The 17301-nt window shown below is 38.2% G+C and overlaps 1 protein-coding gene across 2 annotated transcripts in view; it reads left to right on the forward strand.

Moving 5' to 3' along the window:
• Positions 1-17301, forward strand: part of F13A1 (coagulation factor XIII A chain) — a 151824-nt gene that overhangs the window by 61502 nt on the left and 73021 nt on the right. For both annotated transcript variants that reach the window (XM_081827727.1, XM_081827728.1), the window contains exons 5-6: positions 5819-5937; positions 8521-8628. In XM_081827727.1, coding sequence (XP_081683853.1) covers positions 5819-5937; positions 8521-8628 — 227 coding nt within the window. The remainder of the gene's footprint in view (positions 1-5818; positions 5938-8520; positions 8629-17301) is intronic.

Raw genomic sequence — 17301 nt, forward strand, 5'->3', positions numbered from 1 at the left:
GCTCAGGTCATGATCCTGGAGTCCCGGGATCGAGTCCCGCATCGGGCTCCCTGCTCGGCAGGGAGTCTGCTTCTCCCTCTGACCCTCCTCCCTCTCATGCTCTCTGTCTCTCATTCTCTCTGTCTCAAATAAATAAATAAAATCTTTAAAAAAAAAAAAAAGATTCAGAGAGAAATCAAAGGCACAGAGGTAACTTACAGAAATGTATGGGGCTGGGAGGGCCAGCAACCATGTAAACCTCACTCAGTTATGGTGCTTTCCAAGGATGAGTCAGTCTTACAGCCATTTTACAAAGATTTTATTTATTTATTTATTTATTTATTTATTTATTTATTTATCTATTTATTTTTAGAGGAGGAGGGGGAGGAGGGAGAGGGGCAGGGGGAGAGGAAGAGAGACAATCTTAAGCAGGCTCCATGCCTAGTGCAGAGCCCGACGTGGGGCTCGATCTCACAATCCTGAGATCATGACCTGAGGCGAAATCAAGAGTCAGATTCTTAACTGACTGTGCCTCCCAGGTGCCCCCATTTTACAAAAATTTTAAAGAAAAACTTCTTTTTGAAGTCATATTTTTTAATTCTTTCATTCTTATTCAAAATCAGTCCAGCTCTTAGTCTGCAGCAGCAGGAGTTACAAACCAATTTCTGGTAGCTACAGTACTAAGTATCATATCATGCCTACAAGTCATTATGAAAAGAAAAATGAAAGAATGCCTTTCCCTCCAGATAAAAAAAAATTTAATAAAACAATTGAGGAAAAATAGCACTAAATCTAAAATGATTTGCAAAAGAATATTATGTAATAAGTGGCTTGAAGTTAAAATACAAGGTTTCAAATTTTATTTCTTTGATTTAGCTTATGCATTTTTTCTCTTATCCTGCAAATCTTGGTTTCTAATGTCATTAACATGATTGCTTATGTTGTATTCATTTCAGAATAGCAATATCAATATTATTAGTAACAATATGGTAACTAATACAGTTTACTTTTTCTTTCTTTTTTTTGTTTATTTTATAGCTTTTCTTTATGTTATATTCTACTGGGCATATATAGTGAAATTACTCTGTTTTAAAGTAACTTGAAATAGTTTTCTGTGGTTAAGTCACTAATCTATTTACACAGTCATGTTCATTTGCTTCATTTTGGCTTCATTTATTTAGAACTAGCTTTGTCTTTTATTTCTATTTAGTTTTGTTTTATGACTTTACACAACATTTATGTAACCCCAAAGTCAAATTACAAAACAATAAAGATACTTAAGAGAGAAAGTCTAACTCCCAATTATCCCTCCTACACTTTAGATAATAATTTTGTTAATTTTTTGGTTTATCTCTACATTTAAAAATATAAGCATACATGTGAATGTACATAAATATGTATCTACCTACCTATTTACCTCCCTTCTTTCTTAAATAAAAGGTAATAAACATACATTTTTGTGCACCTTTTTTTTTTTGCTTAACAAGAGCTCCTGGATATCCTTCCATAGCAATATATAGAGATCTTCCCAATGCTTTTATATAGCTGTTCATTACATACCATACTTCATTCAACCATTTTTTTGTTCCAGGAATTCCTCAATTCTTCTGGAGATGCTGATGGTATTCTTTCTTAACATATTTTCTTATATAATACATATATAGAGAGAGAGACAGAGGGAGAGAGACAGAGAGGAAAGTATGAAAAGAGGCATGGAGGACATCTGGAAAGTTCAACATCTGCCTAAAAGGCATTTTATTATAAGAAAATATAGAAAAATAAACAAAAGAAAATAGTCAAAGTTAAAAGAGAAATTCCCAGAGCTGAAGAAAGACTCACATTTTCAAACTGTAAAGGATCAGAGTGTATCAAACCTGGTAAATGAAAAAAAGACCCATATTTGGATGCAAACTGTTTAAATGTCAAAACTTTAAAGAAAAAGCCAAACCTTAAAGTCAAGTAAAAAAAAAATATTGTCTGTAAAAGAATAAAAATAGATTGAAATTGTATTTTTGTGGATAAAAATTTACTAATAAACCTTTGCAGTTCTTAGGTTACTACTCAGTTAAAATTGTTTTTATATATTTAGTTTCTGTTTGCATTTCCTCTCTGTGAACAGGTTTTCCTTTTGTTGACTTTTTAAATGCACTTTATGATTTTCTCATCAATTTATTGGAATTCTTTATATATAAGGAAAAATTGCTAAGATTTTCTGTTGTTGCAAATATATCCCTAGTTTGTTATACACTTTTGAATTATATCTAAAATTCAAGTTATATATTTATCTTTAAAAAAACACCGAGGGGCACCTGGGTGGCTCAGTCGGTTGGGCATCCAATTCTTTAGTTCAGTTCAAGTCATGATCTCAAGGTTGTGGAATTGAGCCCTGCATCAGTCTCTCAGCTGGGTGTGGAGGCCGCTTAAGACTATCTCTCTCCCTCTCCTTCTGCCCCATCCACCCCCACGCCGACTCACACTCACTCTTTCGCTCTTTCTCTAAAATAAATACATAAATAAATAATAAATAAATAAATAATAAAAATCTAAAAAACACTCTTTTATTTTTTCTATTATTTTTATTTAGATAAAATGTTTTCATCTAGAGACCAAATACTCATTTTTTTATTTTTATTTTAAATTTCTTATGCTTTGTTTTTTAATTCAGGTTTTAAATTAATTTTCAATTTATTTTGGTGTACAGAGAATTTACTTTTCACAAACAGCCAATTTTCTCACTGAATTTAATAAACACTCATCTTTGGTTTATAGTATTTCCTTTATCATATATTAATTTCATAAAAACATGCATACAGTAAATCTATTTCTAAGCTCTCTATTTTGACCCATTAATCTATTTTTATACCAATCATTTAAATTATAGTAGCTCTATAATACAATGCAATTTCTAATATCTTATAGGACAAAGCTATAAACATCTCATATTATAATGAAAACGTGTTAAAAACACATTGTCAGGGCGCCTGGGTGGCTCAGTTGGTTAAGCGACTGCCTTCGGCTCAGGTCATGATCCTGGAGTCCCGGGATCGAGTCCCGCATCGGGCTACCTGCTCAGCAGGGAGTCTGCTTCTCCCTCTCCCACTCCCCCCTCTTGTGCTCTTTCTCTCTCTCCCTCTCTCTCTCAAATAAATAAATAAAATCTTAAAAAAAAAAAAAACAACACATTGTCAAATGGCACTTCTAGACCTCAGTGGTCTTAATAGGAGATTTCTATCTTAGTAACAGGCCTCTGAAACACCCTTGACTAAGATGTTTATTATCACAATGGTCACAGTAGTTAAGCCACTATTATAAAAGGATGAAAACAAAAGTGGCTTTACTTTCCAGGATGTGTGATTATATCTGGTGGAGGACTATGCAAGATATAACAAATGGTCAATGCCCCTTCACACACACCCTAATGGGATTTTCTTTTAAAAGCATTCTTTTGTGCTTCTACTCAGAAACATTGACCTCGAACTCAGTTGTCGCTTCTCTGGTTTGTTCCACTTGGAAATGAAGCTCTCACTTCGGTTTCGGGGCCATATGCCTATGCACAGACTGCTGGTAAAACTGTGGCATTCTGCCTCCAGACCCTGAAAGGCCAACGTGAAGCATCAGAGCTCACATCTGCAAGGGCAGAGGGAAGGCTGCTGCACATTTGTCATGTAACTCTGATTTTCCTGGAAACATGACATGGCATTGGGATGAATGAAATATTGATACGACATATTTATTTATTTATTTATTTATTTATTTATTTATTTATTTATTTAAAGCTCTCGGAATGATTCTGATATGCACCACAATTCTCTAGCCCTTTGCTATTCAAAAGAATCATTGAAAGACCAGTGGCATCAGCATTACCTGGGAAGTTAGGGAGAAATGCAGAGTCTCAGGCCCCGGCTCAAGTCCTATTGAATCACACTCTGCATGTTAACAAATCTGCAGGGGATTTATGTATACATTAAGGTTTGCAAAGCACAGCTCAGTCCAACCAGTTTAGATCCCTATTCTGGGCTATATTATAGCTGTGATCGAATCATTTGGAGAGTGACTGAATTTCAGTCAAGAGGGTGAATTTCAAACCAAGAGGGTGAATTTCAAATAACGAGCCTGAGTGAAAGAAGCTAGACCCCCTCCCCCCCAAAAAAGTACATGCTAGAGGATTCTTTTTATATAAAATTCTAAGAAATGCAAATGAATTTACAGTGACAGAACGCAGATTAATGGTTCCCTGGCAGGAGTGGGAGGTCAGAGAGAGAATCCAGAGGGAGAAATTACAAAGGGACACAAATTTTTGCAGTGATGGATATGTTTATTATTTTGATTGTGAAATTGCACACCTTAAATGGGTGCAGTTTATTGGACATTAGTGTCTGTGTAAATGTGAGTCTGTGTGTGTTTACAGTTGCAAAAAACCAGGCAAGTAGTAGGCAAGAGGTAGAGAATAGAAAGAGGAAGATATAACAAAGTACTGGGGAGGAGATAAGACCAAGTACTCTCCAAATGATTCAATCACAGCTATAATATAGCCCAGAATGGGGATCTAAACTGGTTGGACTGAGCTGTGCTTTGCAAACCTTAATGTATACATAAATCCCCTGCAGATTTGTTAACATGCAGAGTGTGATTCAATAGGACTTGAGCCGGGGCCTGAGACTCTGCATTTCTCCCTAACTTCCCAGGTAATGCTGATGCCACTGGTCTTTCAATGATTCTTTTGAATAGCAAAGGGCTAGAGAATTGTGGTGCATATCAGAATCATTGGAGAGCTTTAAATAAATAAATAAATATAAATAAATAAAATTAAAAAGAAAAAACAAACAAACACTTGATACCTGGATCTTGGCCCCAGGCCCCAGAAACTCTTATTTAATCAATCTAGAGTTCAGTCCAGGTGGAATTAGAAGTTTTTAAATCTACCCAGATGCTTCTAATGTGCAGCCAAGGTTGACACTACTCCAAAAAAGAGTGATAAAAGTCTTACCATGGAATGAGGAGGAAAGAACACTGCAAAGGTAACAGGGAGCCAGAGAAACATAATAAACCATGTCCCCAGTCAGAATCAAACGTGTCCCTGTTCCAAACATGCAAATTTACCGGAGTGTGATTTATACCTGTGTGGTCCTGCCTTTGTTGGTGATACTTTTGCTGCTTTCATACCTGGCCTGAGAATAAGTATCAGGCTAATTACTAAGCAGGCAGATGGGGAGCGTGACCTTCCTGAGATTATAGCCACAGGGAAGAAAAGTCCTCACAGTGGAGGAAGCTGATTCGGGAGACTGGTCGGACACATACTTACCAACATATCCACAAGGATTGTTCATTGATAGGAGACGACCCCCAGCCTGCCTCCTCCTGTCCATGATGCGCCACACACCAGGCAGGACAGACCATGCTGCATTCTTCTAATACATCCCAGACTTGTTTTAAAAATCATTTCAGTTCGGCTAGTTTTCTATTAATGTTAATAGCTTGGAAATTATTTTTTGATCTGTGTTACAGATTTGTATCTGCATCACAGAATTCTGATTCTGAAACTACCGATGTCCCAGAATCCTAAAAATGTTTAATGAGACATGTCAATTTAATTGTGCTACTTGGAACTTAAAAGGCCAGAGTTTGTCAGCATTTTGCTGACAAATGTCATCCTTTACATGCTGATCTTTGCTACCGATTAGGTTCACCATTTCTGAAATTACCTATCAGGAAATGAGCTCTCTTTAGTGAAACAAAAGACATTTTTTTTTTCATTTAGTTAATTAAAATGCAGCTTAGGACCAGAACAAACTTTCGAGTCTGGTTTGGTAATGGTCATTATGTTTAAATTCTGATACAGAGGATGCTGTATACCTGGATGATGATAAAGAAAGAGAAGAGTATGTCCTGAATGACATCGGGGTTATTTTTTATGGAGACTTCAATGACATCAAGAGTAGAAGCTGGAGTTATGGTCAGGTGAGCCATTTAATATTTGTCATTGTCAAGGACATTTTTCCTTAATATTTTTTTGTCACATGTATCACTACAAGGTGCCATATGTCAATATTAGACATGCACAATTTCCTGCTTTTCAGAATCTGAGACTCCAAGACAGACAGCCCAGGAGTAGAGACTTAGAAAGGCAACTACATAATTTATCCACTGAAAGCACATATCTTCAGGTATTACAAGGTTACGGAGATCAGAGATTCTATGGATAATGTGGCATTCTAGTGAGAAATGCTTGACATCCAGTACAGTGAAATCTCATTAGCTCAGACATTGTTCTTCAACATGGAATGGACTGAAGTTTTCCCTTTCTTATAAGGAAAAGTGTTTTGATAATACTGCAAAGGATACTACAAGGCGTGTGGTCAACTCAAATAAATCACCTTTTTTGTTAGTATAAGATACTAGAAAATTAGAAATTAGAATTAGAAAAGAATGTCACCATTTCATCAAAGGAGGGCCCACTAGACTTTTACCTGGAGACATTTTATCAACTACAATCTTATAACACACTGTCTGGGTATAAAATAGCAAATGGTATTCCATTTAAGATATTCAATAATTCACACTATTTCAGTTTGGTATCTCTAACAATGGAAGAAGTGACTGATATTTCTACCATATTCCCATAAGAAGGCATGTCCTGTGGTTCAGCAAGACCCTTCATTAGCAACATGAGAAAAGTTGAGTATGTCATTTCTCAGAATTTGGCTGAGATGACTGGAATTGTGCACCATTGTTCTGGGTATATGGGAGGGTAGATTTCATGGAACCTGGCTTCGCCAGGTCACATGATACTTTCTTGGTTTCTGATACCTTCTTTTGACTTCCATGTGAGCTTTCCCTGCATCCCTTACCCCTGCTCCAGCCTGGCCACTGGGATCAATGTCATCAATAGTTCTTGTCTTGTCTGCCTGACTTCATGACCCACTTCTTCACCCAGACTCCTGAGAATTGTGTGCCCAGTGCTGAGACTTACTCACCTGCACTTCTGATGTCCTGCCAAGCTAATCATATGTGTGCTCTTCTCCTGTTTTTGGATCCCCACCTGGCTCCTTGGTTACAAGCCCTCCCTTCCTGAGTGACATACAGCCCACGATATTGCCTATTGTCTAGTGCCTTAATTCCTAATGTTTGGGTGAGATTCTATTTATATCCCCGAAGTGACATTATGTAGAGATCAATAAGGAAAAAAGTCACCAAGGTGGGTAACAGGGAAGAGTTGGAAAGAGTCCCAAGCATGATCAGGGTATTCCTCAGCCAGCATGCTGAGTAGCCTTTGGGTAGACACCCTTGAGCACAGCCACCATCTGTCTCTGTTGTCATTCAGAGTCCATTAATTTGGGTCTTTCAGTCCAAACAACCAGCCAAGCCAGTAGTTTGCAATGATGCAGGGAAACAACTAGTTCTGTGACTATTTCTTACCTCTCCAGTTCACTACTTCATGTCCCACAGACTGAGAAATGATGCTTAATAAGAACCAGAATAATGAGTTCTTTACATATCTGAAGAACTAGTGCCCTTACTTTACATCATGCATCCTATCAGTTTAGGGTTCCCAGAAAGTTGATATTTTAACTAGATTTAATAAAGAACTACACAGTAATTAGCCGTTAAGATTGTGGTTTCTGTCACAAGTACTTGGATGGATATGCAAAGTGTTTGTATTGAGGGACATCTCTTGTTCAGTGAGGTGCATTCTAGGTGAAATTTTCCCATTTTGCCATTTGATTACCATTTTGCCCTTGTTCCTTTCTTTAAAAAAAAAAATTCTGGTGTTGCATGGGGCCAGTAGTTCTTTCTAAGGAAATTGAACTATAAACAGCCTTCCATGCTGCTCTCTGTAAGGGATCTTGAAACATCTTTAAGAACAGAGAGATCCTGCAATGGAACTGACTTCGAGGCTGTTCCCTTGATAATGTAATCTTTCTCTAGGCCTTCCTGCCCTCTCTTTGACCCTGGAGTCTACCTTGTTCTAAAAGAGGAGAAACCTTGGACAAGCATTCATGACACGAGGTGTCCTACTGTTACCAGTGCAAGGTGTACAGGCCTGAAATACATCCCTGTGATAACCTGAGAGCCATTTATTTTTGAGATGCACAAGCATTTGTGTTACTTTTGAGGTCTCAAGACTTTGGCCTGAGTTTGGTACATTGTTTATTCCTTTGCCTTGGGCACTAGAGCCCACATGTTGGAGAAATCTAAATTAATTTACACAATTTTCTGAAGAACTTCAAGTCAGTTCAGGATCCTTGAGTATACTAGCTCTCCAGTAGTTCTGTTTATGTTTCTAGCTTGCTTTTTAAGTTTTTATCCATCTTACTGAAAAACAAAAGAGGATGTCTTCTTCCTTCTACTTTTAACACTTCATACTAAAGATTATGGGTGATTACTATATAGGAAACACATATCCTAAACATTAGGTTGTGCTTTCATTTTGTTTTTTTTGGCAGGGAATATTGGGCTTGCAGAGTGGACATTAAGTAGTTTCTCTTTTATTTTTTTCATCTTTTTCATTTTATATTTTATTTTTTATTTTTTCCCAAATAGTTTGAGAATGGCATCCTTGACGCTTGCCTGTATGTGATGGACAAAGCACAAATGGACCTTTCTGGTAGAGCGAATCCCATCAAAGTCAGCCGTGTTGGGTCTGCAATGGTAAGCAACTACTGACTCCTTATATTGATTACACATGTCATTTGCCTCATTATAGATGCCAGTTCATTAAGAGCTGTTGAAATGATGACTTAAACTTTTATTTGTAAGAGTCTTGAATTCCCTGAACTTGTCAGGTGTTATAAAACAAAATCTTATCTCAGTGCTGTATGTTTCTTTAGCTTCAGACAAATGGTGATAGATAACATGATACTATAGACCACTTATTCTTAGAATCTCTTGCCTAGGGACTGAGGAGTGACCATGACAAAATGTCAATGACTATAATCTATCAATCAAACAAGCATCAAGAAGCATCAGAAAAAGAGGGGAAAAAAGGAGCAAGACACAGCTTTTCTCCATTTTCACACCCATGTAAAAGTAAAGAAATAAATGACTCTAAATCCTAGCTTCTGTTATAATGATACCTCACCATAGGGCTTTCTAGTTTATGAAAGTTAGTTTAGCCTATAGTTTGTAATTCATTCTTCACATTAACTGCATGAGATAAGTAGGGCAGATATTATGCATGCCATTTTACAAGTTAGGAAACAGGGTGATAACAGTTTGTCAGTGACAAAGCCTCAGCTAGACCCCAGGTCTGCAGACTCCCAATCTAGACATTTCCTGCCTCCCATGCGGCTCTCTATAGAAGATCCTGAAACATCTTCAAGAATGCAGAGATCCTGCAATGGAACAGCTTCTAGGAGAGGAGACAGAATTATCATGAATAGGAAGGTTGGGGGTCAGGCGGCGAAGTGGATTAAATGTGATGCCCAGGTCCTGTGCAGTCCTGGACTGTCCTGATAAATACAGCACATAGATCCTGCCTTTGGTGCATTAAAGCATACCAAATCCGGTTTGTGAGCAGAATATTCTTGAAGAAACATTAAGCGAGGTGTTATTTCCTGCAATCAAAGACTGAGCAAAAAGAAAAAAAAATCTATCTTATCAATTTCCTTAAGTTTTCCAAAAAACAAATCCTCTCTTTGGAAGAATTTTGTCTTTGAGTTTGGTTTGAGTTAAATAAAATCAATATTGTTCATGTAAACATATTAGAATGATAGTGATGTGAAATATAATTTCTGGTTAGCTTTTAAGAAGAAGGGCTGTTTTTTATTAGTACCTAAGCTACATGTAAATTTAGAAGATCATGGGCATAAAAAGAAGTCCAAGCCAATCTCTCCAGGCAGTTTTGTTTTCTGTTGTTAGTTCACATTGCATAATGAAAAGATGGCAAATTCTAAAGAACTTAGGAATTTCTTTATAATAACTATTTATAACAATATATATTAGACCTGTAGGTGATCACTGCTATTCCTGTTTCCCAGACAAGATTCCCATTTTTCTTTTCCTTGGAAGTTACCATTGCAGGTTTGCAGTGAGAAGGAAGCAACAGCTCTCAGTGGTTGAATATGAACTAATGCCTTCTTGCACTCTGAAATGGCATGCTCACCAGCCTAAGCTTACTCACTCCTTGTGCATATTTTTACTAATCTAAAAATCACTGCCTAACACAAGCCAATGCAAGAGGGAAGTAAACATGAAACAGCTAACCCAATACTTTCTGTAGTGGCATCTGGCCAAGTGGAAGCCGTGGAATCTTGTTTTAAACACACAATCCTAATGCAAATTTCCTTGAGTGTTATTAGTCACAAAACACCTATGGAGTTCTAATTTTGAAAATCGATAACCCAATTATAAGATTTAGAACTCGACAGAACCTATGGGGAGGGGTGAGGATAAATGGTTTGGTTTGGGTTGGCTTTATTTTTGAAGGGAGAGGTCTTGGGCATTAGGGGACAGAGGCCCTACCCTGGGCGGTTTTTTGTTTTGTTTTGTTTTTGTTTCAAGTTTTTATTTAAATTTTAGTTAGTTAACATATAGTGTAATATTGATTTCAGGAGTAGAATTTAATGATTTGTTACTTATATATAACACCTGGTGCTCATCACATCAAGTGCCCTCCTTAATACCCATTACCCATTTAGCCCATCCCCCTCCTACCTCCTCTCCATCAACCCTCAGTTTGTTTCTCTACAGTTAAGAGTCTGTTATGGTTTGCCTCCCTCTCTTTTTTTTCCCCTTTCCCTATGTTCATCTGTTTTGTTTCTTAAATTCCACATGAGTTAAATCATATGGTATTTGTCTTTCTCTGACTGACTTATTTCCCTTAGCATAATACACTCTAGCTCCATCCACGTCATTGCAAATGGCAAGATTTCATTCTTTTAGATGGCTGAGTAATGTTTCATTGTTTATATACCACATCTTCTTTATCCATTCATCAGTCAATGAACATCTGGGCTCTTTCCATAATTTGGTTATTGTTGACAATGTTGCTGTAAACATCTGGGTACATGTGTCCCTTCGAATCAGTGTTTTTGTATCCTTTGCATAAATACCTAGTAGTACAATTGCTGGATCATAAGGTAGCTCTATTTTTAACCTTTTGAGGAACCTCTATACTATTTTCCACAGTGGCTGCACCAGTTTGCATTCCCACCAACAGTTTGAGAGTGTTCCTCTTTCTCCACATCCTCACCAACATCCGTGGTTTCCTGTATTGTTAATTTTAGCCATTCTGACAGGTATGAGATGATATCTCATTGTAGTTTTGATTTGTATTTCCCTGATGATGAGTGATATTGAGCATCTTTTCATGTGTCTATTAGCCATCTAAATGTCTTCTTTGGAAAAATGTCTGTTCATGTCTTCTGCCCATTTCTTAACTAGATTATTTTGGGGGGTGTTGAGTTTGATAAGTTCTTTATAGATTTGGATACTAGCCCTTTATCAGATATGTTGTTTTCAAATATCTTCTCCCATCCTGAAGGTTTTCCTTTAATTTTATTGATTGTTTCACCCTGGGTCGTTTTGGACGATATTTCTGTTTCTACTCCCACTATTGTTTACATCCACAAAATATATGTTTGATAGTTTCCAAAACCCTTTCATATCCATTTTCTCCTTTAATCCTTAGAAGAGCTCTATAAATCTTTTCAAAATCTATGCAGTTATAATGATTTTAGAAACTGAAAATCAATAAAAAACATGACACTTTAAAAAAAAAAGTCAACTGTTTTCTGGTCATTTAGGCAGTTCCTTTCCTGTTCACAAATTCTGGATATCTATCCTGAAATGGAGTGAAGTTAAACAGAGACTGAAAGAAAAACAAAACAAAGATCCCCCTCAAATTTCTCAAAAATTTGCCTTAAAATAGGAGAAGATGTATTTAGAAAGCCCAAAAAGAAAATGTCCTGAAGTTGCAGGAGTCTGGCCAAAACGTTGATCCCAAGGCAGAGGAACCTGTGCCTGGTTTCTCAGGGGGCTGGCCTCGTCGGCGGGAAGAACTGAGGCTGCTGCTGGGTGTTTTAGGAATTCTTCTTATGTATCTCCTCAGGCTGGTCACCAAGGCTAGAAATTCCTTTCACAGGATACCAGTACTAGGACAGCTAGACATGGTGACATGCAAATTCTCTGGGAGGGGCAATACATTGACTTCAGTTCGATTTCCTGGGATCAACTGCTGCCACGAAGGAGTGGGAATGAGCAGCCTGAAGAGGACCCAGTAGGGACAAGAGGCAAGTGCAGATTGAGGCCCCAAAGACAAATTTGCCTACTGTGGTCATGACAAAGTCTAGCACTGAAGATTGCAGGGAATTTGCAGGGAGCTGGTGGGAGCACAATGCTAAATGAGTACAGACAATAATTCAGGTGTGCAAACTTTCTAATGATAATAATAGTAATATAAATCTGGATGTTAAGTGCACAATCCCCAGATAAAAATTTTTATTGTCCAGTGTCGATGACCTTGGATAGTTCCTTGTTGTGGGGGTTGGCCTGTGCACAAAAGGATTCTAGCAGCATCCTTGGCTTCTACCCTAGAGATGATAGTAGCACCTTCCACCCTCCTATTGTGACAACCAGGAATGGCTTCAGATATTTCCAAACGTTCCCTGGGGTTTAAAACCATCCCCAGTGAGGACCACAGCACTAAACCCCTCTGTGGTTCAGTTTCCCAGACTATGCAGTAAACATAACCCTCCTTCTCATCTGCACAGAGGATCTGTCTTCTTACCTCATTCAAAACCTGCTGGTTTTCAGGGTACCTAGGTGGCTCAGTCGGTTAAGCTTCTGCCTTCAGCTCAGGCCATGATTCTGGAATCCTGGGATCAAGCTCCACATTGGGCTCCCTGCTTGGCGGGGAGTCTGCTTCTCCCTCTCCCTCTGCACCTCCCCCCGCCCCGCCACCCCTTCCCACCCCGCCGCTCATGCTCTCTCTCGCTCACTCTCTTTCTCAAATAAATAAATAAAATCTTAAAAAAAAAAACAAACAACAACACCTGCTGGTTTTCATTTCTCTACTGAAGCAAAAATGGAGGCAGCATCATATGGGAAGAGCTCTGGCCCATGTCAGATCAGATCCCTCAGCTCTGACTCTACCGCTAACTTACTGTGTGACTCAGGACAAATCACTCAACCTCTCCAGGACTCACTTCATCCTTAAAATAAAATTTTGTCTCTCTGCTCGAACCACATTTGTTATTCCCAGTGGTAGCACATATATCTTTTTATTCTTCAAACCAATGTTCTTCTTTCTTCTGTTTTTTCCTTTATAAATCCAGTATCTTATTTTGTCCTCATTTTGAGTTGCTGTTCCTTCACTTTGATGTGAAAACCGGAAAAGTTTATGACAATCTGGACAGCCTTGGGCTATTGGATTTTCCCAAGAGAAAGAAAGTCTAAAAATCCTGTAATCTCATTGTTGGGATATTGGGTCTGAGATGTTATAACCTTATATAAGCTGACTTTTATTTAGGCTCTTCTAAATACTGAGTGGTGCATTTTACCAAAGCCACACTACAGACTGATTTAAGAGAGAAAAATTTTAAATAGAGGAAATCAGAAAAAAGAAGAAACTTGCCCAAAGTTGTACTTTCTCCTTTAAATTACATTGCTTGATTGTTGTTTTCTTTCTACCTCATATATGATGGGACAGTCCCCACCAGGACAATTGCCAGGAAATGTGCCAGGAAAATTGTAGAAGGATGCCTTGTGCTGTCTGAAAATTCATTTTGCTCACAGGGCATTAATAAAGCGTTCCGTTGCTGGTCCTGGATCACTGAAGAAACCAGACATGGACTCTGAGCCTCTGTCAGACTAACAGAACAGTTGTGCTATGCCATCTGTGAGAAAAACAACATGGTTCTGGGAAAGGGGAAAGACTTTGACAGTATAGCCTGGCAGCTGGGTGTTTACCTGTCCCATGACTGAGTGGGTCTGGCGGCAACTATGGGCAGAGTTCTCCAGGGAGATACACTGCTGCTTGAGTGGCCACTGTTGTGAATACCACTTCTTTATTCGCTGTGAAATTCCTAATATTTCACCTCCGTGCAGGTTCCCTCTTTTGGGTTGAGACTTCATCAATAGAAAGTCTATGTTGAAATGCACACAGACCCAGTAATGAAATCTGCAAGACTCTCCAGGGGTTTTCTAGGGGAAGAAGCCCTTGAAAATGATGTCACTTGAGGTCACATAGCAAATAAATGGCTGAACTGGACGTAGATAGTGTTCTTGCTGTCAGATCACATTACCTTAGAAGGCCACCACCTACACATCAGTACTAATAACACAATTACGACATCAAGTTAAGTAGCTGTCTCCTAGAGGGGAAAAAAAAAAACCAAGGGAATGGCATCCAGAATAGGTGAATTTTGAAATAGGGAATAAATGAAAAAGGGTGTAAATCAGAGAATTCTAAATAACTAGAGGCATTGGGTCCCTGAGGAAAGAGTTCCCAAAGCAGATAAGGCGCCAAGTATCGTTTGATGATGGTATTCGTAGTTGGTAGTGGTGCCCACTGACGGTGATGGTGATGATTATGATCATGGGGCTAATCATGATGGTGGTGACGGTGTAGTGATTGTTAGTAGTAAAACACTCAATATTAACTCATTCATTCAACAAGTATTTGTTGAGAATCTACCAGTCTAGATACTTGGGTACAGTCTAGAAAAAAACATAATTTCTGCCTTCAAAGACCTTACAGTCTAATAGAAAACACAGGCTGATGAGTAGAATATGTCAACAGCATGGCATATTCACTGATGAAATAAGCCTAGGGTTGAATGGGAAACCAAATCTCTCCAGCTTTGCATGGAGTTTTCCCAGGACTAAACACTATCCTACCACGTAGGATATTGGGATATTGGACAAAGAGGTAGAAGAATGGCTGACAAGGGCCCATAGCAATAGCAAACTATGCTGCTATTCATGGAAACCCCCTCTCCGTGGTGGAAATTATATCCAAAATGCCAGTTGCCAAAAGCACTGCAGGAAAATGTAGCTGGAGGTAACTTGCTCCTCTAGGGGCTTAATTCAATAATAATATTGATAACATTAATATTAATAATGTGACATTATTGGGAAATTTTGGAAGGAGAGAGAGGAGAAAAAATGTCAATATAGTTTCATATTTTAAAATTCCAGTCTTTATACTGTTGCCAGCCTGGACTTACCTGCTTCCCTTGAGATATGTACATTTATTTTTAACTCTGATCTTTTGCTAATATCTTCTCTTTTGCTACCACTTCTCTTTGTCCTAGTATTTAGAAAGTTTTTTTTCTTTCCATGCATTAAAAAATAAAAAAGAGTACTGACATCACTCCTTTGATAGCTTGCCAAGTAGTTCCACAAGAGGCTTACTATAAAACCAGGCTTTTATTTTCCTCCAGTTGTTGACTTTAGCATCTTACTGGAAGCTTCACATCGAGCAAACCTCTTCAAGCAACAAACTAGTATGACTACTCAGATTACATTTAAAAATTCACCTGGGTTAGAAATTCCACCCTTCAGGTATCCCAAATAAACTGTGAAGTCAGAGATAAAAACATGAAGTCTATTCCCTAATTATACAGACCAACCACAACACAGTTCCCTAACAGTCTTATTTTTTAAAAATAAAATAAAAATTTAAAAAGCACCATCTAGCTGAACCTTTGGTTTATAAGCAACTAAAACCCCCTGTATTGGAGAGAACTGAGGACCCAGGTGCTCAATGGCCATTGTCCCCAGTCATGCCACCACTGTGGAGCTTTTTCACATTTCCTCATATGCATCTTATTTTGGGAAACTTTTCATCTATCAAAAAAACATGAATATGTAATAATAATTTGTTACCCCCATTCTTGCATCAAAAATTTATATAATTGCCAATCAGAACTTCTAATGGTGTCCATAGTGCTGATCACCACCACCAGACAATCAGTAAGAGCTGATTTGAATGTGATTTGGTGCCACCTTAGTAAAGGTAAAGATACTACTTCCTTTTGGTGTTTTGGGAAAGTGGCAATGACACACACCCCTGCATTACTAACTTTACAGATGCCTAGGAGTAAAAATTTCCAGGCTGGTGACCATTGCCAGAGGTAGGCTTCATAATGGAATTGATTTGGCTTTTATATTTTTTTTCTTTAACTATGATTCAGGCCCAGGAATGTCAAGCATGACATTCCTCACTTTGGTATAGCAGAAAAAGAGGCCTCTGCTACTCTTTATAACTTTTCCAGTGATGACATTACTCAATCAGTGGTGGCAACTTTGGAGAATCTACAGATTAGGATTAATGAAAAATGTTATTGTAGTCCAACAGTATAAAATACTAAAATACCAATCCTATATTAAACCCTTAAAATTGGAATCAAGTTTTCCCTAAGCATGGGAGGCATTTTATAGTTCAGGAATGACCCAGGCAATCCAATTATGATTTTAATTTTTTTAAATTAACATATAATGTATTATTTGTTTCAGGGTACAGTTCTGTGATTCATCAGTCTTACACAATTCACAGTTCCCACCATAGTACACACCCTCCCCAATGTCCATCTCCCAGCCACCCCATCCCTCCCACTCCCTTCCACTCCAGCAACCCTCAGTTTGTTTCCTGAGATTAAGAGTCTCTTATGGTTTGTCTCCCTCTCTGGTTTTATCTTGTTTCATTTTTCCCTCCCTTCCCCTATGATCCTCTGTCTTGTTTCTCAAATTCCTCATATCAGTGAGATCATATGATACTTGTCTTTTTCTGATTGACTTATTTCGCTTAGCATAACACCCTCTAGTTCTATCTACATCCTTGCAAATGGCAAGATTTCTTTTTTTGATGGCTGCATAATATTCCATTGTGTGTATATACAACACCTTCTTTATCCATTCATCTGTTGATGGACATCTTGGCTCTTTCCATACTTTGGCTATTGTGGACATTGCTGCTACAAACATTGGGGTGCAGGTGCCCCTTTGGATCACTACATTTATATCTTTGAGGCAAATACCCAGTAGTGCAATTGCTGGGTTGTAGGGTAGTTCTATTTTCAACTTTTTGAGGAACTTCCATACTGTGTTCCAGAGTGGCTGCACCAGCTTGCATTCCCACCAACAGTGTAGGAGGGTTCCCTTTTCTCCACATCCTCGCCAACATCTGTCATTTCCTGACTTGTTAATTTTAGTCATTCTGACTGGTGTGAGGTGGTATCTCATTGAGGTTTTGATTTGGATTTCCCCGAGGCCAAGCGATGTTGAGCACTTTTTCATGTGTCTGTTGGCCATTTGGATGTCTTCTTTGGAAAAGAAGACCTTAGGGGGAAAGCTCTCAGTTTTTCCCTGTTGAGAATGATA

This window comes from Leptonychotes weddellii, chromosome 8 (assembly GCF_054177405.1).
Source record: "Leptonychotes weddellii isolate Sample4059 chromosome 8, ASM5417740v2, whole genome shotgun sequence".
NCBI classification, from domain to species: domain Eukaryota; kingdom Metazoa; phylum Chordata; class Mammalia; order Carnivora; family Phocidae; genus Leptonychotes; species Leptonychotes weddellii.